Source organism: Hyperolius riggenbachi, chromosome 1 (assembly GCF_040937935.1).
Source record: "Hyperolius riggenbachi isolate aHypRig1 chromosome 1, aHypRig1.pri, whole genome shotgun sequence".
NCBI lineage: Eukaryota > Metazoa > Chordata > Amphibia > Anura > Hyperoliidae > Hyperolius > Hyperolius riggenbachi.
The window spans coordinates 296,852,938-296,876,011 of record NC_090646.1 but is presented as its reverse complement, the minus strand read 5'-3'; the positions used below and the strand labels follow the sequence as shown (position 1 = coordinate 296,876,011).

Below are 23,074 nucleotides of genomic sequence, written 5' to 3'. Positions count from 1 at the left end.
GTCAGATTAGATGAACAGTTATTGTGAACAGCAGTTTTCAGATCTTGCCACAGATTCTCGATTGTATTTAGATCTGGACTTTGACTGGGCCATTCTAACACATGGATATGTTTTGTTGTAAACCATTCCATTGTACAACTTCCAGGCACTCTCTCCCTCTGTTTTGTGGTCTCTGGAATGCCAGATCTGTCCGCAACAAGCTCACATCCATCCATGAGCTCTTCTCCAAATCCCTCACCGTCCTCGCCCTCACAGAGACATGGCTCACCCCCTCTGACTGTACCGCAGCCGCTCCTCTCTCCTATGGGGGACTGCACCTCAGTCACGCCTGACAACAGGTCTGGAGGAGGAGTGGGTCTGCTTCTCTCCGCATCCTGCACCATCCGGGTCCTATCACCACCCCCTTCCCTGCACTTCTCATCCTTTGAGGCCCATGCAATCCGCCCTTACCAACCTCTCCCAGCCATCATTGCGGTCCTATATCACCCCCCCCCCCCCCCTCTGCTCCAAGTTCACACTTCCTGGACAACCTGGCCTCCTGGCTCCCCCACATCCTGTCATCTGACCTCCCCACCATCATACTCAGGGATTTCAACTTACCTATCGATGAGCCTATCTCCACTGCTACCAAGCAGCTACTCTCCCTCACCAAATGCCTTGGTCTCTCTCAGCACACAAATTCCCCCACCCACCGCGCTGGTCATACTCTTGACCTCATATTCTCAAAGTCCACCTCCCTCATTAACCTGGACATTGCACCTTTCCCTATCTCCGACCATCACCTCCTCACTGTCACCATCTCCCCATCAACAACATCTCTTCCCACCCCTCAGCCTGGTCGATGGCAGAGAGACCTCTGTAATCTCAGCCCAAATGTCCTAGCAAGTCCCCTTCTCTCTCTCTCTCCTCCCACCTTCCCACCCTAACATGCCCCAATGAAGCGGCTGCACAATATAACCTTGCCCTCTTCTCTGCTTTGGATCAAGCTCCCCCCTCAATCTTCAACCCTAACAAGCCCCCCAACCTTGGCACAACACCCACACACGTAACCTCAGGAAAGAAACTAGAGCAGTCGAACGGAAATGGAGAAAATCACGTCTCAATTCTGACTTCCTAAATTACAAGGCCAAACTGTTACTCTTCCACACTGCCCTCTCTGAGGCTAAACAAAAGGTACTTTGCATTACTGATTGGAACCCAAGCTTCCAACCCTCGACAGCTTTTTGCTACCTTTAACTCCCTCCTCAACCCCACTCCTCCCCCTCAGCCAACGACTTTGCCAACCACTTCACCACCAAAATTGCAACAAAGGCACAGTATTCGACCTAAAGAAGTGGGTTATACCGCAAAACGCGTTGTCAGTTAAGTACCCAATAAAGTACCTATTTTTTAAAGGGGTTCTGTGCTAGTTAAAAAGTAAAACAAGTTGACACTTACCTGGGGCCTCTATCAGCCCCCGTCCCACGCCATCCTCCTCCGATCTGCCATTCCCCGCCGCCGGCACCAGACATTATTCGTCTGACGACAGACGAATAATGCGAGCTCCCGTTCGCGTCATCGGGAGCTTACTGCACAGTACGAAGTTTTCTTGTACTGCGCCTGTGCAGTAAGCTCTGATGACTCGTGCGGAAGCGAGAGCTCGGTCGCGCAGCCGCAGTGTAATCACTCGCGTGAAGACACAGGGAACGGCGCATCAGGAGAGGACGGCGTGGGACATTACCGCTGCAGGGGGCTGATAGAAGCCCCAGGTAAGTGTCAGCTCGTTTTACTTTTTTAATTACACAGAACTCCTGTAAAGGTAGGACCATCTATTACTAATCCTTGAGAAAACTGCATCTGAGTGTATAGAATACATCTAAACTGTGCAAATTTATCGGGCGCCTCACCTCTTCTGCGGATGTTTCACCCCAAGATTGGGGTCACCACTTTGATTAGTGGGCCTTTTAAGGAGCTGCGAGCACCAGTTGACAAGGCCGAGTGGGGAAGGTACTTCCCCACACGCGATTCCAGTGGTTTCTTACCTTGCAACCTAATTTTGTGAGTATAACAGCTTTAATATTTGAATGAAAATCCTCTATTACTCACAGTACTACACCAGATTGGGCTCCTGGTCTCCCTCCCGTCCTTTTTTCTACCTTCCTAAACCCTGTGGGATGTTCAAGGCTTTGGAAATATTTTTATAGCCTAACCCTGCTTTAAATTTCTCAATAACTTTATCCCTGACCTGTCTGGTGTGTTCTTTGGACTTCATGGTGTTGTTGCTCCCAATATTCTCTTAGACAACCTCTGAGGCCGTCACAGAACAGCTGTATTTGTACTGAAATTAGATTACACACAGGCGCACTCTAGTCATTAGCACTCATCAGGCAATGTCTATGGGCAACTGACTGCACTCAGACCAAAGGGGGCTGAATAATTACGCACACCCCACTTTGCAGTTATTTGTAAAAAATGTTTGGAATAATGTATGATTTTCGTTCCACTTCTCACGTGTACACCACTTTGTATTGGTCTTTCACGTGGAATTCAAATAAAAGTGATTCATGTTTGTGGCAGTAATAGGAGAAAATGTGGAAAAGGGGGCCAAATACTTTTGCAAACCACTGTATCCTCCAACTCTAACAGTCAAACTCAAATATATCCTCCAACTCTATTTGCCGACATGAAAAGTGTCCTCAAACAATACGGTCCAGGAAATGAGATCGGAGATTAGTCCGCTTCACTAATTGCATTCACAGTTAGAGGTACATCTTACTCCTCTGTTGTGCACAGCCGCGACCTCCTCATTGTCTCTAGTGTCCGCCGTTACCACTAGCAGGGCTTCTGGCGGTACACTCACTATGCGTGTCCCTCTGCAGCATGATATGTGAAGCTGGTTCTCCCAATTCCTGTCCGCAATGTGTCCCCCTCCTCTCGTCGGAGCGGTATTTGTAGTTACAGTACATCCCCCAAATGGCCCATCGGCATCTGCAGTGTTGTGCAAAGCCAGCGTTCACTCACTGGCTCCTGCCGCCGGGATCTGCAGCTACTCCTTCGTAAGTCTCTGCTCTATGACGTCCTGCAGTGGCGCACATTTTGCAAGCGGCCACTACATGGCATCATTAGACAGTAGACTGGTGGCAGGAACCAGGAGGGGAGGGACACATTGTGGACAGGAATGCGGACAGGAATCAGGGATGTACTGTACCTCTCCAGTGGGAGGGGACACATTGCAGACAGGAAGTGGATGGGAATCGGGGGGGGGGGGGGGGGGTTGGGGGGAGTACTGTACCTCTCCGGCAGAAGGACGATGACACATTGCGGACAGGAATCGGGATGTACTGTACCGCTTCAGTGGGAGGGGGGGGGGGGGGGGGGGGGACACATTGCACTACACCTTTTGTAGAGTTGTGCAGTTCCATGGAGAGTCACTGTTATTTTGAATTATTTTTACATATGTTACGGAGACCTTGAAGTTTTTGAGAAAAGTTTAAAGAAAAATGTTTTACCCTCTGTAAAATTATATTTTTCTGTAGTACTCTTTGATATATACTAAGTTCTACGTGTTGCATACATTTAACAAATTCTAAGAAAACTGGCCCCTTGTCACTCTTGCAGGCTGGTATAACCAGAATTTGGAGCCTGGACCACATAGGGTTCTGCAGGAAGCAAGGTGTGCAGTGGGGGTCTTCAATCAAGATTTAGAGGATAAGGATGTAGGATCACCAATTAACCACTGCAGCCTATGGGTGTTTTCACCTCAAGGACGGAAGCAATTTTCAGTGCACTATAGAGCATACGTAAATGTATATCTTTTTTCTTGTTTTACTTGTTTTCAGTAATTATTTTCTATGCATTTTATAGGGAAATTTAAGGGGGGAAAAATACCCAATTTCTCTAATTCCATCCCCTAAACTAAAGATTTAAAATAAGCAATGCCACTATAAATAGAACCCACACATTTTATTTGCCCATCAGTCCCGCCTATCACAACATTTAAATTAGGTTTCTACTAGAATGTATGGCGACAATATATTATTTGGAAATAAAGGTGTCATTTTTATGTCTTATGGTTTTTTTTATCTGGTCAATAATTAAAAGACCTTACTTGCTAACATAACAGTATTTACCTTCATAACATACATATTAAAAAAGCTGAGACCCTAAGGCAACTTTCTATGTATTTTTTTTTAAACCGGTTTTGTTTTTATTGTTTGTTTGGTAACTTGGGGGGTTGGGGGGGGGGGGGGGGTGTTAAAAGGGATCAACTTAATTTTTAACTACAATTTAACGTGGGTGTATTTTTACATTTTCGCCACTAGACGGCATTAAAAACACTAAATTCTGTTTCGGTTACAGCACAAGTGTCGAACTCCAGTCCTCAAGGGCCAGGGTCCTCACACACTTTTGGTTTATCTCAAACTAATTGATGACTTAATTAGGAAAGGTGTGGTTCATCAGGTAGAACACATTTCTTTATTTTTCAGTCCATCGTAAAACACTGGCATGGATTTGGCCCTCGAGGGCTGAGTTCAACACCTGTGGGTTACAGGGAGGTGTTTGGGCTTTGAACTTAACATTACTTTTATTATTATGAATGGACATAGCCCCTGATCAGTGTCATGTACATTCATTCCAGGAACTGTGATTGGATCAGGGAAAAATAGTTCCCCTTCACCAATCACCGCAGCATACATGCCACTGGGAACGAGCAGTGGGCAAAGTCCCCGTTATCCAGAATTCAGGCAACTGGAGGTCTCAACTAACCAGCATGCCTGAGGGATCATTATTATTTATTGTATTTATAAAGCACCAATATATTATGCAGCACTGCACAATAGATAAATGAGTTAACATACAAGGTAGGACATACAGGAAACTCACAACAAAACAAGATCATGCAAATCATTTGATAACAGTACAGTGTCATAGGTCAAAATAGAGACTGTTCTAGTCCACAAGAGGGGTGATTGACAGTAAGATTGCATAATCAAGCTGGAAACACTAGGGAGGAGGGCCCTGCCAGAGGCTCACAATCTAAAGAATAGTAAGGGAGAACGGAGACTAACATTTTGGGACATTTTAAACACTTACCACGCCTCCAGCGATGTCTGTCAGTCTCCCCGTACCTCCCTGCGGGCTCCTAGCGGCTTTCCGGCATGGTGCACTGATACTGATATGTCACCTGACCCGATGCTGACCATGTGACATGCGTGCAGAGGATGGCAGAAGGCTGTTAGGAGCCCGCAAAGAGGTATGGGGAGACTGCCAGGCATCGCTGGAGGCTCAGTGAGTATTTGCAAGGGGAGGTTTCTGCTTTTTCAGCTGTTTGCTTAAGCAACCGGCAAGCACATGTATCCAGCATCAGGCGATTCCCACTGGTGTCGGATACTGGGGGTCCTGCTGTAAATGACTTTTTGTGATTATGTTATTTCACTTTTGACTCTGTACAAATGGGTGAGGAGTACATTAGTATCCCTATAACAATTTCGCCATGAATCCACCCCCAAGACCTACACCCACAGGCATGGAGGTAGTTACCACCACCTCTTCCTGAACACTGAAGCTGGGGATGAGCCACTTGTCTATGTTATGGATAAGGGCTCTGGGGGAGAGGATTTCTGTCCCTCTTTTCCAGAGCCCCTCCATATCATGGACCATGTTGGCTGGTATAGCTCAGGGTGCTGAGCCCCAGACTCCAAATTCTTGCTAAGCCCACTTGTCATTGACAAAATGAAAGTAAACAGTTATACTTAAAGTGGATCCGAGATAAAACTTTTACTCATTGCATAATTGTGTTCCTTTCATATAGTTTATAGGGCATTCCTCAAGCCAAATACTTTTTGTTCTTGTTTTAATACTCTAATTCCCTATAAACTAAACAAGTCTCGCCCACAGCTTTTCAGAGTATCTTGGCATTTTCAGACAGTAATAAGGGCTTATGGGAGCTCAGTCTGGGAGGTGTTACTAGCCAGAGATTTCAGAGGCAGAGGGGAGGAGGGGGAATTAGGTTTTCACAGGCTAAGGGCTGGAGATGCAGATCAGCTTGCCTGTGTGTAATGTTTACAAACAGAACATGGCCGCTGTCATTGTATCACAGGAAGAAATAATCATATTCTGTTGAAGCCGTTTGCAGCTAGATTTGCTGTTTAAACTTTAGCTGATAGAGAGAGATAATATATATATATATATATATATATATATATATATATATATATATATATATATATATATATATATATATATATATATATATATATATATATATATATATATATATATATATATATATATATATATATATATATATATATATATATATATATATATATATATATATATAGACACGTTACTTGTTATAGTTAGTTTTTCATCTCGGATCCGCATTAATAGTTCCGTGTACAGTTTACAGTGCTCGGCAATTAAGTGTACCTCCATCTTGTGGCCAAAAAGTAAACATACATACTGTACATGTTTATTAGATTTTAACCCCTTACAACCCTACCCTATAATTACTAAAATAAAACACTTGTAAAAAAATAGTTACCTTATGGACTTTTTATTGTGTGTGTTGCAAGAATTTCTGGATAGATTCTTGCAGGATATAACCCTGATTTACCCGTTTTAGTTTAGTAAGACTTTCTATGCAGAGTTTCTCTTTAAAGCGGATCCGAGATGAAAAATTAACTATAATAAGTAACTTGTCTATATATCTTATGTACAGTTTAGATGGTTTAACCACTTCACCACTGAGGGGTTTTACCCCCTGACCACCAGAGCAATTTTCACCTTTCAGCGCTCCTTCCATTCATTCGTCTATAACTTTATCATTACTTATCGCAATGAAATGAACTATATCTTGTTTTTTCCGCCACCAATTAGGCTTTCTTTAGGTGGGACATTATGCCAAGAATTATTTTTTTCTAAATGTGTTTTAATGGGAAAATAGGAAAAATGTGGGGAAAAAAAAAATTATTTTTCAGTTTTCGGCCATTATAGTTTTTAAATAATGCATGCTACTGTTATTAAAACCCATGAAATTTATGTGCCCTTTTGTCCCGGTTATAAAACCGTTTAAATTATGTCCCTATCACAATGTTTGGCGCCAATATTTCATTTGGAAATAAAGGTGCATTTTTTTCAGTTTTGCGTCCATCCCTAATTACAAGCCCATAGTTTATAAAGTAACAGTGTTATACCCTCTTGACTTAAATATTTAAAAAGTTCAGTCCCTAAGGTAACTAATTATGTATTTTTTTTAATTGTAAATTTTTGAATTTTTTTTTAATTACAAAAAAAAAAAAAAAAATGGGGAGTGTGGGAGGTAATGAGTTAATTTTTTGTGTAAAAGTCATTTATTTGTATGTGAAAAATGTGTAGGGTGTAGTTTACTATTTGGCCACAAGATGGCCACAGTAACTTTTTGCTTTATTGCGACCTCCAAGCCTCCTTCCGGAAGCTTGGAGGAAGAATAAGGAGGCTGGACACGTGAGTTTCTTCTCACAATGATCGCGCTGCCCATAGGAGAGCAGCGGGTCATTGTGGGGCTTAGATCAACGAACGGGAATGGATTTTCCCGTTCATTGATCTCCGGGCGAGCGGGCGGCGGCGGTTTTACTAGCGGCGGGCGGCGTGTTTACGAGCGGGAGCGCGGACAGCGTCGGGAACGCGGAAAGTACGTGTTTCTCCGTCCCTGGTTTTTAAAGGATGGAAAAAGGGGCGGAGAAATACGTACGCGCGGGGGTAAAGTGGTTAAACAGCAAATCTGTCTGCATACTGCTTTAATAGAATATGATTATTTCTTCCTGTGATACAAGACAAGACAAATAAGACAAGACAAATAACATTTATATTGCGCTTTTCTCCTTGCGGACTCAAAGCGCCAGAGCAGAGCAGCAGCCACTAGGGCGCGCTCTATTGGCAGTAGCAGTGTAAGGGAGACTTGCCAAAGGTCTCCTACTGAATTAGTGCTGGCTTACTGAACAGGCAGAGCCGAGATTCGAACCCTGGTCTCCTGTGTCAGAGGCAGAGCCCTTAACCATTACACCATCAGCCAACTGCTGATACAATGACAGCAGCCATGTTTGTAAACATTACATGGAGGCAGGCTTAGCTGCACCATCAGCACTGAAAAAAAAAACTAATCTCCCCTCCTCCCCTCTGAAATCTCTGGCTAGTAATACCTCCCCCTCCTCCTGCCCAGACTGAGCTCCCATGAGCCCTTGCTACTGCCAAGGCTCTCTGAAAACTGTGGGTGGGGCTTATTTAGTTTATAGGGAATTAGAGTATTAAAACAAAAGTATTTGGCTTGAGGAATGCCCTATAAACTATAGGAAAGGAACACAATTAAGCAATGAGTAAAAGTCCATCTCGGATCCACTTTAAAGAAAAGCTGTGAATTTCTCTTAGAAAGAACTAGAGACATTTCTGGAAGCACGAGTTTCAGTACATTTTGTGCATCTTCCAGAAAATGCCAGAGCCAGTTTACCAGCGCATATTCCAGACTAGCTGATGGCAAGCACCGGCATAACATGAGTTTGTTGTGCTTTGAACAGAACACATGGACAGCGAGACCCGTAAACATATCTTCTATTACATATGAGCTCATATTCCAGGTATCCAGGAAGGAAAGCCACATTTGGCTTTTCCCGTCTGAGCAGACGAGGCATGTCACTCCATAACATGCTCCAGCCAGCCAATAGCAGGCCTAGCATGTGATGGACAGCAGACTCCACCCTTTTGGGATGGGATCCAGTGTTAACCCTTGACCGGCTGTTTATAAGGAACGGATGGTCTCGGGAAGTGGACACTTCTCTCTTTGACTTCTACTTCTATTCACTTCCTAACTCCTATACTGTATGCTGTACATAGGCTTATATGTCATAGTGCCTGTACTACTACAACGTAGTATAGATGTTTTTAAAGGGACACTGTAGGGGGGGGGTCAGGGGGAAATGAGTTGAAGTTACCTGGGGCTTCTAATGGTTCCTTACACACATCCTGTGCCCGCACAGCCACTCCCCAATGCTCCGGCCCCGCCTCTGGTTCACTTCTGGAATTTCAGACTTTAAAGTCTGAAAACCACTGCGCCTGTGTTGCCGTGTCCTCACTCCCGCTGATGGCACCAGGAGCGTACTGCGCAGGCCCAGTATGGTCTGTGTCTGCGCCGTGCGCTCTTGGTGACATCAGGGGAAGCGAGGACACGGCAACGCAGGCGCAGTGGTTTTCAGACTTTAAAGTCCAAAAAGTGAACCGGAGACGGGGGCCGGAGCATCGGTGAGTGGCTGCGCGGGCACAGGATGCCTGCGGGGGACCATTAGAAGCCCGGGGAAGTTCAACTCATTTTCCCCCGACCCCTACAGTATCCCTTTAAGAGGAACCTGAGTTATTCACAAGGAATAGCTCAAGAGCACGAAACACTTAAGATGAACTTCAGATTTCTACTTTGCTGAGGCAATGAAGGTAAGATTGCTGATACACACACCTGTATGACTTTATTTGCAAAATAAATTTCTTAAAGCTTGAGACGTCTGGAGTCCACTTTTCAGAAGAGATATCTGCCGGGTGTCGGAGTGTCGTATCACTGTGTGCAGTTATAAGCTGCTGGTGCCAAACAGAAGTTGTGTTGTCGCCCATAGCAACCAACAAATTATATTTCTACACATGTCATGAGGGTATATTATTGATAATTTTGCAAATAAAGGCTTGTTATTAGTGATATATAGTATTAAAAATCCCTAAACACAAAAAATACACTTTTATTTCCAAATAGATTATCACAATACATTGGGCAAATAAAATGCGTGGATTTTATCCACAGCAGCACATTTTATTTTAAAACTATAATGGCTGAAAACTGAGAAATAATGAATTTTTTTTCTCATTATTCCCTTTAAAATGCATATAAAATTAAAACATTCTTAGCAAAACGTATCACCCAAAGAAAGCCTAATTTGTGGCAAAACAAATAATGAAATAATGAAATATACAAATCATTTCGATGGTGTAATGATCCGCTCAGCTGCCTGCGCAGGCAGGCAGCTTTTTGACCACTGTTCAGGTCTGCATACTGCAGGTCTCTGGAAGAGAGACCTTTTGTCAGTTTTGCAGCTTGCTGCTGCTGAGGAATTTGCATACGTTTGTGATGCAAATTGCCTAGCCACATCCTTTGTAGGCTTGCTCTATATATACCATGTGATTCCACAGTACGTCGCTGGTCATAAGGGTTTGTCCTGTGAAACACTCCTGGAGTGTCAGCCATGCTTATTGTTTGAAGATTAGCTTAGAGTAATTCCTGGGACTGCGCTAGGCATCCTTGCTAGAGCAGTCAGGATTGTATTATTTGTATTGCCTGTTCTGTCTCTCTTGCTGTACTTGGATCGCACTTGCTCTGGCGGAAAGAGCAGTGGATTCAGCTCGCTCTGTTTCTATACTTGGATCGCACTTGCTCTGGCGGAAAGAGCAGGGGATCCTGCAAGCTCTGTTGCCTTACTTGGATCGCACTCGCTCTGGCGGAAAGAGCAGTGGATCGTATCTCGCACTTATCACTGTTTTTGTGTACCTGTCTTGTCTGCTCCAAACGCTTGCTGGAGGCTCGGCGAGGTAACCGTTAAGCAAGCGCTCGCGTCCTCTGTTTCATGTTTGTCTGTCGGTGGTTAGTTAGGCGTGCTTGTCTCTGTTGTGCTTAACACACAGAGACCGCGCAGAAAACGCGTTCGCTGTTGCGAATGAGTGCGGTGTTCTCGTTTAGTTAGCGTTTGTTATTTTCCTTATCTTCTCATTGTATGATTTGCTGTGCCTTTGCTACTCTCGTGCTCTGCTTTGCTGTAGCCTTGTGTCACCTCTGGCAATCGCCTCTCTCGCGATTGCGTTCCTACTTCATATCTGCTGTTGTGTATGCACCGTCGCGGGTTGGCGACTAGTTTGGTGCACACACATACAATCTGTCCCTTTGCTCATTCTCATTCGCTTCTCAGGCGATTGCGTTCTCACTCGGTTTCCTCTGTTGTGTGTCCACCGTCGCAGGTTGGCGACTAGATTGGTGCACACACATACATTCCTCCTCTGTGCTTATTCTGTCTTGTGTCGCTGTTAGCAATCGCCATCTCTTGCGATTGCCTTCTCACCTGATCTTCATGGTTGTGTTCATCATCGCAGGGTGGCGACTAGATTGGTGGACACACATACCCTCTGTCGCTTTGCTCTCTCTCTTTCAGGGTATCTTGCCCTGCGTTTCTTCCCTTCGTACAATTCCTGTCTGGAGTCTGTGGCAGGGCAGAGGATCTGTTCCTTTGCACTCCACAGCTCCATCTGCCGACAGGAATCTCCCTCTACAGGTGCGTTGCACCTTTTGCTGGGTTCTCTCAAATTATACGCTTGTGGAGGATTTCCGCAGTGTCAGCGCACATCCTGTGCGCTGACCACGGAGAGAATTCCACAATCGTTACAGGTGGTATGAGTAACGTCATTGGCAAATAAATAAGAGGAGCGTGATGTGAAAATTGCTCTGGTTTTTAAGTACTCTGTTGGGGGAAACCTCAAGGACCATACAGTCAGCAGGGCACTGGGGCCAGTTTGCCCTATGGTAGCGCCTGCCCTGTATGTAAAAGTTCCAGCTAAGTAATGTGCTGGCACTACACCATGTTCCAAATGATTATGCAAATTGTATTTAATTATGAATATTTAATATTTTGTTTTTCAATAAAACTCGTGGATGGTATTTTGTGTCTCAGGGCTCTTTTAGTCATGGAAATCTATCTAATTTGTTTGCCAGGTGAGCCAAATTAAAAGAAAAAACTACTAAAGAAGGATGTTCCTCATTATTAAAGCTAATGGGAATCTTATATAAAAACAAAAACAGATACCTAAGGAGAGGGACGGCTCTGGGTCCTATAGAGCCTAGGTTCTCAACATGTGGTAAGTGTACCCTCTGATTGGTCCGAGGGTACTCGGGCTGGATATACTTAACCAAGAATAACAAATTTAGTTTTAGAAAATGATAAATCTTACACACCAAATTAGTGTTTTAGCTAATTAAAAGCAATAGTAAATGCTTGGAAATTGTTTAGAACCAATTATGTACTATGAATAAATATATATTTGTAAAGGGGTACTTGTGATAATGTTTACTATGTGTTACGACTGTCGGGGAACCAGTTGACCTTCCCACTGAGGTGAGAGTCCCCAAGAGTGTAGAGTCTAAGTGCCCACGGGTGTTCACCAGAGCGCCCCACAAGGGACGATGGACTTTCAGCTGCCTATTGTTCACCAGGTTACGCTCAAGGGAAACTAACAGTGAGGCAGAGAACAAAGGACACCACAAGGCGGAGTCATACAGCGAGATAATGGCTGAGGCTGGTGGCAGACTAGAGTGGTCACAGAGCCGGAGGTTAGGGCAGGCAGCAGACAGCGTAATCAAGTAACCGGTGCCAGAAGTCAGGGCAATCAGCAAACAGGAGTAGTCGGGGTCACAAAGCCAAGGATCAATGCCGGGAACAATCAGACAGGAAATAGCTAGCACGGGATTCGCCTAACTAGCTTAGCCCAAGCTGTCAGAACAAACAGCACAGCCAGTAGAGTGAGGTGACCTTAAATAATGTTAGCATTTGAAAAAGGGCGCCAAGTCCGCATTGCGCATGCGCATTTGCGGACATGGCTGTTTGCGCATGAGCGGACCGTTTTATGCGTGCGCACAGGTAACTACGCATGCGCGCTCGTGTTGCGTAAGCACATCGGGCTAACGCGATAAAACCACGAGAGTTCTCACGCGCGTGACTAGAGAGACGCCGCTGGGAACCCGGAAGGCAAGCATGACATTACCCCCCCCCCCCCCCCCTTAAGGGCGGTCTCTGAACACCTCAGGGGCTGGTTTACCAGGAAACCTGAGGTGAAAAGATTTAACCAACCTGGAAGCATGGATGTTTTGTGAAGGTTCCCGAGAGTTTTCCTCTACCGCAAAACCTTTCCACTTAAGTACTGAATGGATCTACCCCTCCTCCTACTATCCAAAATCTTCTCCACCTCATATTCCTCAATACCATCAAGAAGAACTTGTGTGCTCGCGATGCGTAAGCACATCGGGCTAACGCGATAAAACCATGAGAGTTCCCGCCTAGAGACGCCGTCGGGAATCCGGAAGGTAAGCGTGACACTATGCTAGGGGGGTACTTGGTGAGTACAGGATTTTAAAAGGTGTACATACAAATAAAATGTTGAGAAACACTGCTATAGAGCTTTCCCTCCACTCTTCTGGTGCCCTAGTTGCAGTGACAGCTCCTCTGTTTCAATCCCCCACCGCGGGGGACTTCGGAAGTCTGCGGAAGCAGAGTCCTCCAGAAGAGAGGTGGCTCCATACTGTGCACGTGCAAGGAAGGACGCTCACAGTATGCAGCGGTGTCTTCAGGAGCACTCAAGATCCCGAACACTTTACAGCAGAGAGAGAGAGAGAGAGAGAGAGAGAGAGAGAGAGAGAGAGAGAGAGAGAGAGAGAGAGAGCGAGCAGTATTTGACCAAATTAGTTGAAGACAGAGAGAGGCGGGAAGGCTCTATAGCAGTGATCTGCAAACTTGGCTCTCCAGCTGTTACAGGATACCCAAAGTGACATGTGACATGATGAGATAAACATGTGTACGTACAGTGCCTACTGCCTAGCACAAAAATAATTGCGGTGTTCCTTTTTTTCTTTCTCTGCCTGAAAGAGTTAAATATCAGGTATGTAAGTGGCTGACTCAGTCCTGACTCAGACAGGAAGTGACTACAGTGTGACCATCTCTGATAAGAAATTCCCCTTTTTATCTCTTTCTGGCTCTCAGAAGTGTTTTATAGTGGAATTTCTTATCAGTGAGGGTCACATTGTAGTCACTTCCTGCCTGAGTCAGCCACTTACATACCTGATATTTAACTCTTTCAGGCAGAGAAAAAAAAAAGGAACCCTGCATAGTTATTTGTGTGCTAGGCACTGTACACAGGGCTGTGGAGTCGGAGTCGTGGAGTCGGGCAATTTTGGGTGCCTGGAGTCGGAGTCGGGAAAAAATGCACTGACTCCGACTCCTAATGAATTTGTAACTGTAATTAAAATAGAAAATATGATAAAATGTTCTATTTCTCAGATAATAGTCATTAAAAATAATGTATATATACAGTAATAGCTATGCTTAGTCCACAAAAATGAAATAAACCAATCAAAATTAGTTACTTGTGCTGCTTCAATAAAGCAGTCCCCGTATTTTTAAGGTCAGATATACATATCTGATTGTGACTGTATATATGATGTGTGCACAGGAATCTCTTATATATACTAAATAACATCTATGCTGTAAGAATAAAGCCTGATGTGTAGCTGTGTCACTAATAGAGATGGTCAACGAGATGGAAATAATTCTGCATTGATGCTGATTTATGCAAATGTATGCACTCCCTTTGCTGATGAAATCAAATAATTTGATATGTTATTAAAATTTGGTTTGGTGACTACAAATTAAAGGGTAACTGAGACGGATGAAAAGTAAAGTTTTATACATACCTGGGGCCACAGGCGTCCGAGCCATTAGGCAGCTATAAATTTTCGCCTAAGGCGACAGGAAGAGGCAAGGGCGCTTCTGCACTGAGTAGTGAGAGAAGAAATGCCTCTCAGCTGACTCAGGTGTCAGTTTACACAGCAGCAGCGGGGCTGACTGGACTTCAGCTCAATGATTCAAAGAACCACAGTAATGAATGAGTCAGTGAGAGAAGGCACTCATCCTAGTCAGGGATCCGAGGAGTACAGCATCATCAGCTCCTGAGTCCAACTCCTGAGAATTCAGTCCCTCTCTCTGCTACTGCTAACTGCGTGGATGTAGAGACTGTGTAGCAGCCAGGCATTGACTTCCCCCAGGCCGCCTTTCATTCAATGATTTAGGGTTGGTCCTGTGTCTGCTGTATTCAGGTTTGTTGATGTAAGGCAATGTAAAATACTAGGCTAGCTGATAAAAGTGCAATTAGAGGGCAGGCTAGCTGGTAAATATACACAGCATGATGTAGAACTCGTCTGGAGGGTCAGTGGGAAAAAATCTGTCTGGTCTCTCTCCATTGTTATAATGACTGCATGTGCAGATAAGGTCTTAAACAGGTTGAAAAGTTTTGACAGTCCCTAGACTCCAGGAGGGCTGCTTGCTGACTTGTGTAAGAGATTGGCAGGGACAGCAGTCCTATTACCAGCAACTAGTCTCTGTGTAATGTGGGACTGCAATACAGATAAACTGCTCCATCTCAGGCTATTCTCAGTCTCACTCCACTCCTCCTATCTCTGTATGTGTATAGTGTATGTCTACTGTGTGCTGTGTACAGTGTGCTCTGTGTGTGTGTGTGTGTGTGTGTGTGTGTGTGTGTGTGTGTGTGTGTGTGTGTGTGTGTGTTGTGTGCAGTGTGTGTACTGTGTGTGTGTGTGTGTATGTATGTTGTGTGCAGTGTGTGTACTGTGTGTGTGTGTGTGTGTGTGTGTTGTGTGCAGTGTGTGTACTGTGTGTGTGTGTGTGTATGTATGTTGTGTGCAGTGTGTGTACTGTGTGTGTGTGTGTATGTTGTGTGCAGTGTGTGTACTGTGTACTGTGTGTGTGTGTGTGTACTGTGCGTGTCTAAAGTGTGTGTGTGTGTGTGTGTGTGTGCACTGTGTATAGTGTGTATGTTGTGTGCAGTGTGTGTACTGTGTGTGTGTGTGTATGTTGTGTGCAGTGTGTGTACTGTGTGTGTGTATAGTGAGTGTACTGTGCTGTGCATGTCTAGTGTGTGTGTGTGTGTACTGTGTATAGTGTGTATGTTGTGTGCAGTGTGTGTACTGTGTGTGTGTGTGTGTGTATATATAGTGTGTGTACTGTGCTGTGCATGTCTAGTGTGTGTGTGTGTGTGTGTGTGTGCACTGTGTATAGTGTGTATGTTGTGTGCAGTGTGTGTGTGTGTGTGTGTGTGTGTGTGTGTGTGTGTGTGTGTGTGTGTGTGTGTGTGTGTGTGTGTGTGTGTGTGTGTGTGTGTGTGTACTGTGTGTGGTGTGTGTGAGTGCATGCCGCAATAAGTATATTTTATGGTGAAACGCTCTGCTGCATAACAACTATTTTCTGGTGAACCCATGCCGCAATAAGTACATTTTCTGGTGAAACGCTGCTGCATTATGATTTTCGGGGGTCTTGGGGGTGGGGTTCACCACAGGAGTGGTGTTCACCATGAGGGGTGCGGGGTATGGGACTGGGGGCAATCACGGGGGGGGGGGGGGGGGTGCCACAGGATTTCTCGCCTGGAGTGACAAAATGGCTAGAGACGCCCCTGCCTGGGGCTTCCTCCAGCCCCCTTCAGGCTAATCAGTGCCTCGCTGTCCTCCACCACCCGGATCTTCTGCTATGAGTCCTGGTAATTCAGCCAGTTAGCGCTGTCCGGCCGCATGCCGCTCCCACAGCCAGGAACATTCTGCACCTGCGCAATAGTGCTGCACAGGTGTAGTATGCTCCTGGCGGCGGAGTGTGTGCATGCGCACTACGCCTGACTGGCTCAAGTACCTGGACTCATAGCAGAAGATCCAGGTGGTGGAGGAGGACAACGAGGGACTGATTATCCTGAAGGCGGCTGGAGGAAGCCCCAGGTATGTATAAAACTTTAATTTCATCTGTCTCAGGTTTACTTTGTTACACAGTAGTACTATACTCTACATATGCACTCCCCCCAGAGCTGCAGGGAATCCACTGAGAATGCTGTGCACATTGAACACAGAGGTGTTATCTGTCACCCATAAACCTTGTTCAGATTGTGCATGAAGAATGTGTAATAGAGGAAGAATCTCTTTATTCCCCTGCAGAGTACCTGCACATCATTCTTACATGTACCCACACTTACATTGCCTAGGGCCTGATAGATGTTCTTTGTTCCGGTTTGTACCTTTTACAAGTACTCTTACCAAGGACTAGTTTTAGTCTAAAGGGAATAAATATAGTAGTCTACATATCCTTCTCACTTCAATTGTCTTGTAAAATTCCTAAGCGTTGGCAGTTAAGAGACGAATTTCATGTTACATACTTTTAATCAACAAAATTGTAATATGCAAATTAGAGGAGTCGGAGTCGGTGGAATCCTAAACTGAGGAGTCGGAGTCGGTGGATTTTTGGACCGACTCCACAGCCCTGACTGTACATATACATGTCTATCTCATGTCACGTCACTTCGGTTATCCTTTAACCACCTTAGTGGTATGGACGAGCTCAGCTCGTCCATTACCGCCGTGGTGGATTGCTCAGCCCCTGGTGGGTCTTTTTTTACAATTAAAAAAAAAAAAAATGAGATTAACTCACCTGGGGCTTCCCTCAGCCCCCTGCAGTGTTCCCAGCCTGTATATCGCCCCCTATGCTGCTATTGCGGCCAGGTCGCAATAGCAGCATAGGGGGCGATATACAGGCTGGGAACGCGAACTATCACTCGTGTTCCCATGCCTGTCGGCCGGTGACGGCGAAACCGGAAGTCGTCGCCAGTGGGCCCAGAAGCATCGAAGCGGAGCTGCGAGGGCACCGATCGGCTGCAGGGGGCTGAGGGAAGCTCCAGGTGAGTTAATCTCATTTTTTTGGGTAGGCTTTAGGTTCACTTTAAAGGACTCACAGGCGAAATACTAAAAAAAAGTTAAATACCTGCATGAAATTTGAATGCACGGAGGACGCCATCCACGCCGTTCCGCCAAGTCCCCGCTGCTCAGGCTGTCTCCTGTAGTGTGGATCGGGGAGAAGGCCCTAAAGCTGCGCCACCGCACTCGCGCCTATGCGGACTGTGCAGCCGCGGCCAGCTCCGGCAGCCATTTTAGTGGAGGCAGGAGAGCCCGACCCGGGCTGTGGGGTCAGGAGCCGGCCCGGGGGGACATTGAGCAGCGGGGACCCGACGGAACGGCACTAAGGACGCGCGGATGGTGTCCTCCGTGCCTTTAAATTTCATGCAGGTATTTAACTTTTTTTTTTTTGTATTTCGCCTCGCGAGTCCTTTAAGGCCCCATTCACACTTTGAAAGGCAAAACGCCGGCAATTGTGGAAATCACTGAACACTGCGACGATTTTGCGGCGATCGCGTTTAGCTCTTCTATAGCACTGAAACGCGATTGCCGGGAAATCGCTTGAAAATGGTGCAGGCAACGAGTTTGCGTTTCGCGTTTTTGGGCGATTTGCGGCAATTAGCGCAAGTCGCCCAAGTAAGAATGGGCCCATAGGGTTTCATTACACTAGCGCTTTTAAAAAGCGCTAACGTTTGAACATTTTGGCGAAATCATGGCAAAACACTCTAGTGTGAATGGGCCCTTACAGCGGGCCCGAGATGAAAAACTAACTATGACAAGTAACTTGTCTATATATCTTATCTAAAGTTTAGATAGCTTACACAGCAAATCTAGCTGAAAACCGCTTCAACAGTTTATGATTATTTCTTCCTGTGATACAATGAGAGCAGCCATGTTCTGTTTGTCACATTACACAAAAGGCAAGCTGATAGCATCTGCAGCCCTCAGATCAATCCCCTCGCCTCCTCCCCGTCTGCCTCTGAAATCTTTGGCTAATAACCTCCTCCTCCCCCTGCCCAGACTGAGCTCCCATAAGCCCTTGCTACATGAGTCTGAGAATGTCAAGTCACTCTGAAGCTGTGGGCGAGGCTTGTTTAGTTTTTAGGGAATTAGAGTATTAAAACAAAACAAAACAAAAAAAGTATTTTGCTTGAAGAATGCCCTATAAACTATATGAAAGGAACACAATTATGCAATGAGTGAAAGTTTATCTCGGATCCACTTTAAGCATGATGAGTATTTGGCTTGAGGAATGACCTGTAAACTATATGAAAGGAACACAATTATGCAATGAGTGAAAGTTTATCTCGGATCCACTTTAAAGAGAGTCTGTAGCGAGAATAAATCTCGCTTCAGACATCATAGATAGCAGGGGCATGTGTGCCCCTGCTAAAATGCCGATATCCTGCGGCTTAACGGGGGTCCCTTCACCCCCAAATCCCCCCGTGCAGCGGGGGAGCGCTTCCGCATTGGGGCAGGGCTAACCGCCACAGCCCTGCCTCCCGCGCGTCTATCAGACGCGTACCTCCGCCTCTCCCCGCCCCTCTCAGTCTTCCTTCACTGAGAGGGGCGGGGAGAGGCGGCGATGCGCATCTGATAGACGCGCTGAGAGGCAGGGCTGCAGCCGTTAGCCCTGCCTCCAGGAAGAGCAAAATTTACGACCAAGTTGGTCGTTGATTTTGCGGGGGGGGTTTGGGGGTGAAGGGACCCCTGTTTAGCCGCGAGATAGCGGCGTTTTAGCAGGGGCACACATGCCCCTGCTAACTATGAGCTCTGAAGCGAGATTTATTCTCGCTTCAGAATCTCTTTAAGCAGGATGAGGTTAAAATATTTGTTGCTGACTCAGAGCAGCACAGGTGTGCACAGATAAAGGTAAAAACACAGAATGCTGCATTATTTTTTATTTCTTTGCGCTAAACAGGGCACTGGAAGGCACCATCATAGCGGAGGATGTGGCCGTAGACGCCATGAAAGGCTCGGGGGAAGGAATCGACCTGAAGACTCTTTAGCGACATGGACAGTCAGGTACTGTGATAATCAGGTAGCGAGAGGTGCTAGAACCTGCGCGTACGTACACTGATTGAATGATAGATTGTTATGTGAGAGAGAGAATACCAGGAATATCTAGTATAGCTTAATGCAATTGGGGACAGGTAGATTATTGCCATTAGAAGGTAAGGCAGGCCAGAGATAATGGGCTGCTGATGGAGAATAGACTAGATGATATGAAGGCTTTGTAGGCACAGCAGGTGGAAGTGGAGGGTGTACACAGGTAGAGAGAATGGGAATGGGCCACTCATGCCTACCACATGCATTATGCAATAATGCAAGTCAATTGGGCAGGCAGTACGTCACTAGGCGGGGGAGGTGCTATGCCGCCGCACAGGGTCATGTGAGGCAGGGGTCACACTTGTCTTTCAGTTTCTACACCTTTCAGAAAACTGAAAGACAAATGTGACCTCTACCGTACAACAGCTAATGTAATTTATAGAGAAAACTGACAAATTGCGCAAGATGTCAGTTTTTTTTCTGCATGCGAAATCTGCATTAAAGTGTGACCTAGCTCATTGATTAACATGAGTTCTCAGTTGAAGTCAGTTTTTCTGTGCAGAAAACGCGTACGAAAGCCGGTAAGTGTGACCCCTGCAAGGCTGATCTCTGCGTTGCTTGCATCACATTGCTAATATTAGGTGTGCAACTGAAGGTATGAAAACGACCTTGGAAAATTATATGGAGTTTCTGACTGACCACTTTCTTTTATGCTACTAAAAGAACCTTGCTTTCCGTGAAAAAAAAAAATCATCTTTATGCATGACAATGCTACAAGGAATAGCTCTGCATCATTGGCTGCTATGGGCATAAGAGAGAAACTCATGGTGTGGCCCCCACCCGCCAATGACCTCAATCCAAGGTTTGTTCAGTGACAATCAAATTCTACTCGTAGGCCTGAAACACACCAGAGGAGTTTTTCTGAGCGTTTTGAGTTTTTAAATCTGCTGCTAATGTTATCCTATGTGTCTGTGCACACTGGAGCAATGAGGTTTTGTAAAAAAACCCATAGCATTACATTGGGAAGAGCTTTTGAAACCTCTAAAAGCTCTTCCCAATGTAATGCTATGGGTTTTTTTACAAAACCTCATTGCTCCAGTGTGCACAGACACATAGGATAACATTAGCAGCAGATTTAAAAACTCAAAACGCTCAGAAAAACTCCTCTGGTGTGCACCAGGCCTAATTGTTGACGACTCAATTATGCCGACAGCCACTTGCACTGACTATATATAGGAAATCTGAGAAAAATATAATTTGCACAACAATTTGAAACGTAATGTGCATAGATAAACTACACAGATAAACCCATTGCAACTGAAAGAACTTTATGAAGCTATCATCATAAGCAGTGCCAGAAGCCAATGCTCATTTGCGTGTGAACAACCTCACCGACCTATTCAGCGTAAGACAAAGCCAACCCCACATTTACTAGAAAGCAGTACCGAATACACCAAGATGCTCCACAGCTACATGAGACACTGGGCCGAGCCATCTTCCCAGCCCAGCTCCAGACGCAGACGCATCATTTTTTCGAACTAGAAAAGCAGAGGCGGAGTAGCAAATTTGGTAATGTGGAACCGGAATCTGTTATCACTATGGAAACACCCAAACGCTAGGTATTGGATAGTCAGACCGTCAGTCTAACCTTCTTAGCCTATCGAGTCGTTTTCCCAAACACTTCTTTCTCTCCAGTAGCTTCCTGACAGGAAGCTCCGCCTGTTCAACCCTCTGATTGGTCAGTTTCAAGGTGGTACATTCCGGTATCCCGGCTATGGGATCTGCAGGCGGAGTGATCCATTCAGGGCAGAAGGGGGTTTGGGCCTAAGGGCTGTGTGGTGCCTCGTAGTGTCGCTGCATTTTTTGTTTCTTTGCGCTAAACAGGGCGCTGGAAGGGACCGTCATAGCGGAGGATGTGGCCGTAGACGTCGTGAAAGGCTCGGGGGAAGGAATCGACCTGAAGACTCTTTAGAGACATGGACAGTCAGGTACTGTGATAATCAGGTAGCGAGAGGTGCTAGAACCTGCGCGTACGTACACTGATTGAATGATAGATTGTCATGTGAGAGAGAGAATACCAGGAATATCTAGTATAGCTTATAGCTGCAATTGGGGACAGGTAGATTATTGCCATTAGAAGGTAAGGCAGGCCAGAGACAATGGGCTGCTGGTAGAAAATGGACTAGACGATATGAAGGCTTTGTAGGCACAGCAGGTGGAAGTGGAGGGTGTACACAGGTAGAGAGAATGGGAATGGGCCACTCTGGTGAAAAATAAATAAAAAAAAAAGTAGAAAGACCTAAGTGCTAGTGTCTTCATGTATCAACTGCTATTCCTGAGCATTGGTTGGTGACAATGATACTGCCAGACTTGTCACCTGTGTTTTGGTAGTGGTTCCTTTGTGTGTGTGTGTGTCATTTGCATGTGTTATTAAAAGGGGATGGGGTAGATAATTTTATAAGTTGTGGCTATATTGTATGAGACTTTGTTTCAGACAGAAGTCCTTTTTGTCTTATATGGAAATACTCTTGTAAATAGCAGACCATGGTAGCATCTTTTCAGTGTGAAGTCAGGATTTGTTAAGATCCTTCCATGTTTGCTCAGAAAAAGTATAGTTTCTGCAGTTCAGCTCTATATGTTGTAGAGATTGATCATGGCTAACCTTAAACATAAGTATGCAGTGTTCTCCCCAGAATTTTTTTCCAGCCGGGTGGCATGAAAAAGTAGCCAGGTGGAGTAAGATGAGAGTGCAGGGCCGGTGCTTCTGTTCGCAACTCTGCTTATAGCATAGGAGGAGGTGAGCCGATGACAGCCAGGTGCTCATCCAAACTAGCCGGGTGGAGCGCCTGCCTAAAAGAACCTGGGGAGAACACTGAGTATGTAAAACACAGTAATCATACTGATATCAGAGTGTTCAAGTTTCCTGCTAGTCAATCTATTATTTACAGTTCCTTTTTAAGGTGTTGGAAAAATAAAATCAATTTATGTGTACCTAAGGCAAATATCCAGTAAAAATAAAACAACCTCTGGGCAACCTCTGGATCCTTTAGAGATTTCCCACGCTATCCTCCAGACCTCCATTTGCCACTTGCGGACTGCTTGAAGAAATCGGACAAGAGCTTGTCAGATTGAAGGTTTGGGCCTCACTCCTCTTCATGCATGATCGTGGCTGTACTGCATTTGAGCTGGTATGGCTGCACCTGCGCAGTAAGCGAGAGCTGCTCGTGCTACTGCACAGGTGTGCTCGTACATGAAGAGTAGTATGGCCAGGATCTTCCGGAGGTTCCTGGTGAGCAGGGACTAGGAGGACATGGGAAGCTTCTGCAGGATCTAGAGGCTTCACTCTTCTTAGGTAAGTATGTGTTGTTTGACCTGAGGTTTGCCTCCGGGTTCACTCAAAATGAACCAGAGGTGAGAGTAATATGGAGGCTGTCATATTTATTTCCTTGTACACAATTCCAGTTGCCTGGCAGTCCTGTTGATCTACTGGCATAT

General features: G+C 45.4%; 1 protein-coding gene and 1 long non-coding RNA gene across 3 annotated transcripts in view; one reads left to right on the top strand and one right to left on the bottom strand.

Annotated features, from left to right (window-relative positions):
• Positions 1-21,109, bottom strand: part of LOC137508550 (uncharacterized) — a 76,193-nt gene extending 55,084 nt beyond the window's left edge. For both annotated transcript variants that reach the window (XR_011020484.1, XR_011020483.1), the window contains exon 1: positions 21,025-21,109. This is a non-coding gene — a long non-coding RNA (uncharacterized lncRNA). The remainder of the gene's footprint in view (positions 1-21,024) is intronic.
• Positions 21,110-21,336: 227 nt separating this feature from the next.
• MLLT1 (MLLT1 super elongation complex subunit) overlaps positions 21,337-23,074 on the top strand; it is a 119,411-nt gene continuing 117,673 nt past the window's right edge. Inside the window, exon 1 of the mRNA XM_068233758.1 lies at positions 21,337-21,567. Within this exon, the coding sequence (XP_068089859.1) occupies positions 21,556-21,567 (12 nt within the window). The 5' untranslated portion in view covers positions 21,337-21,555. The remainder of the gene's footprint in view (positions 21,568-23,074) is intronic.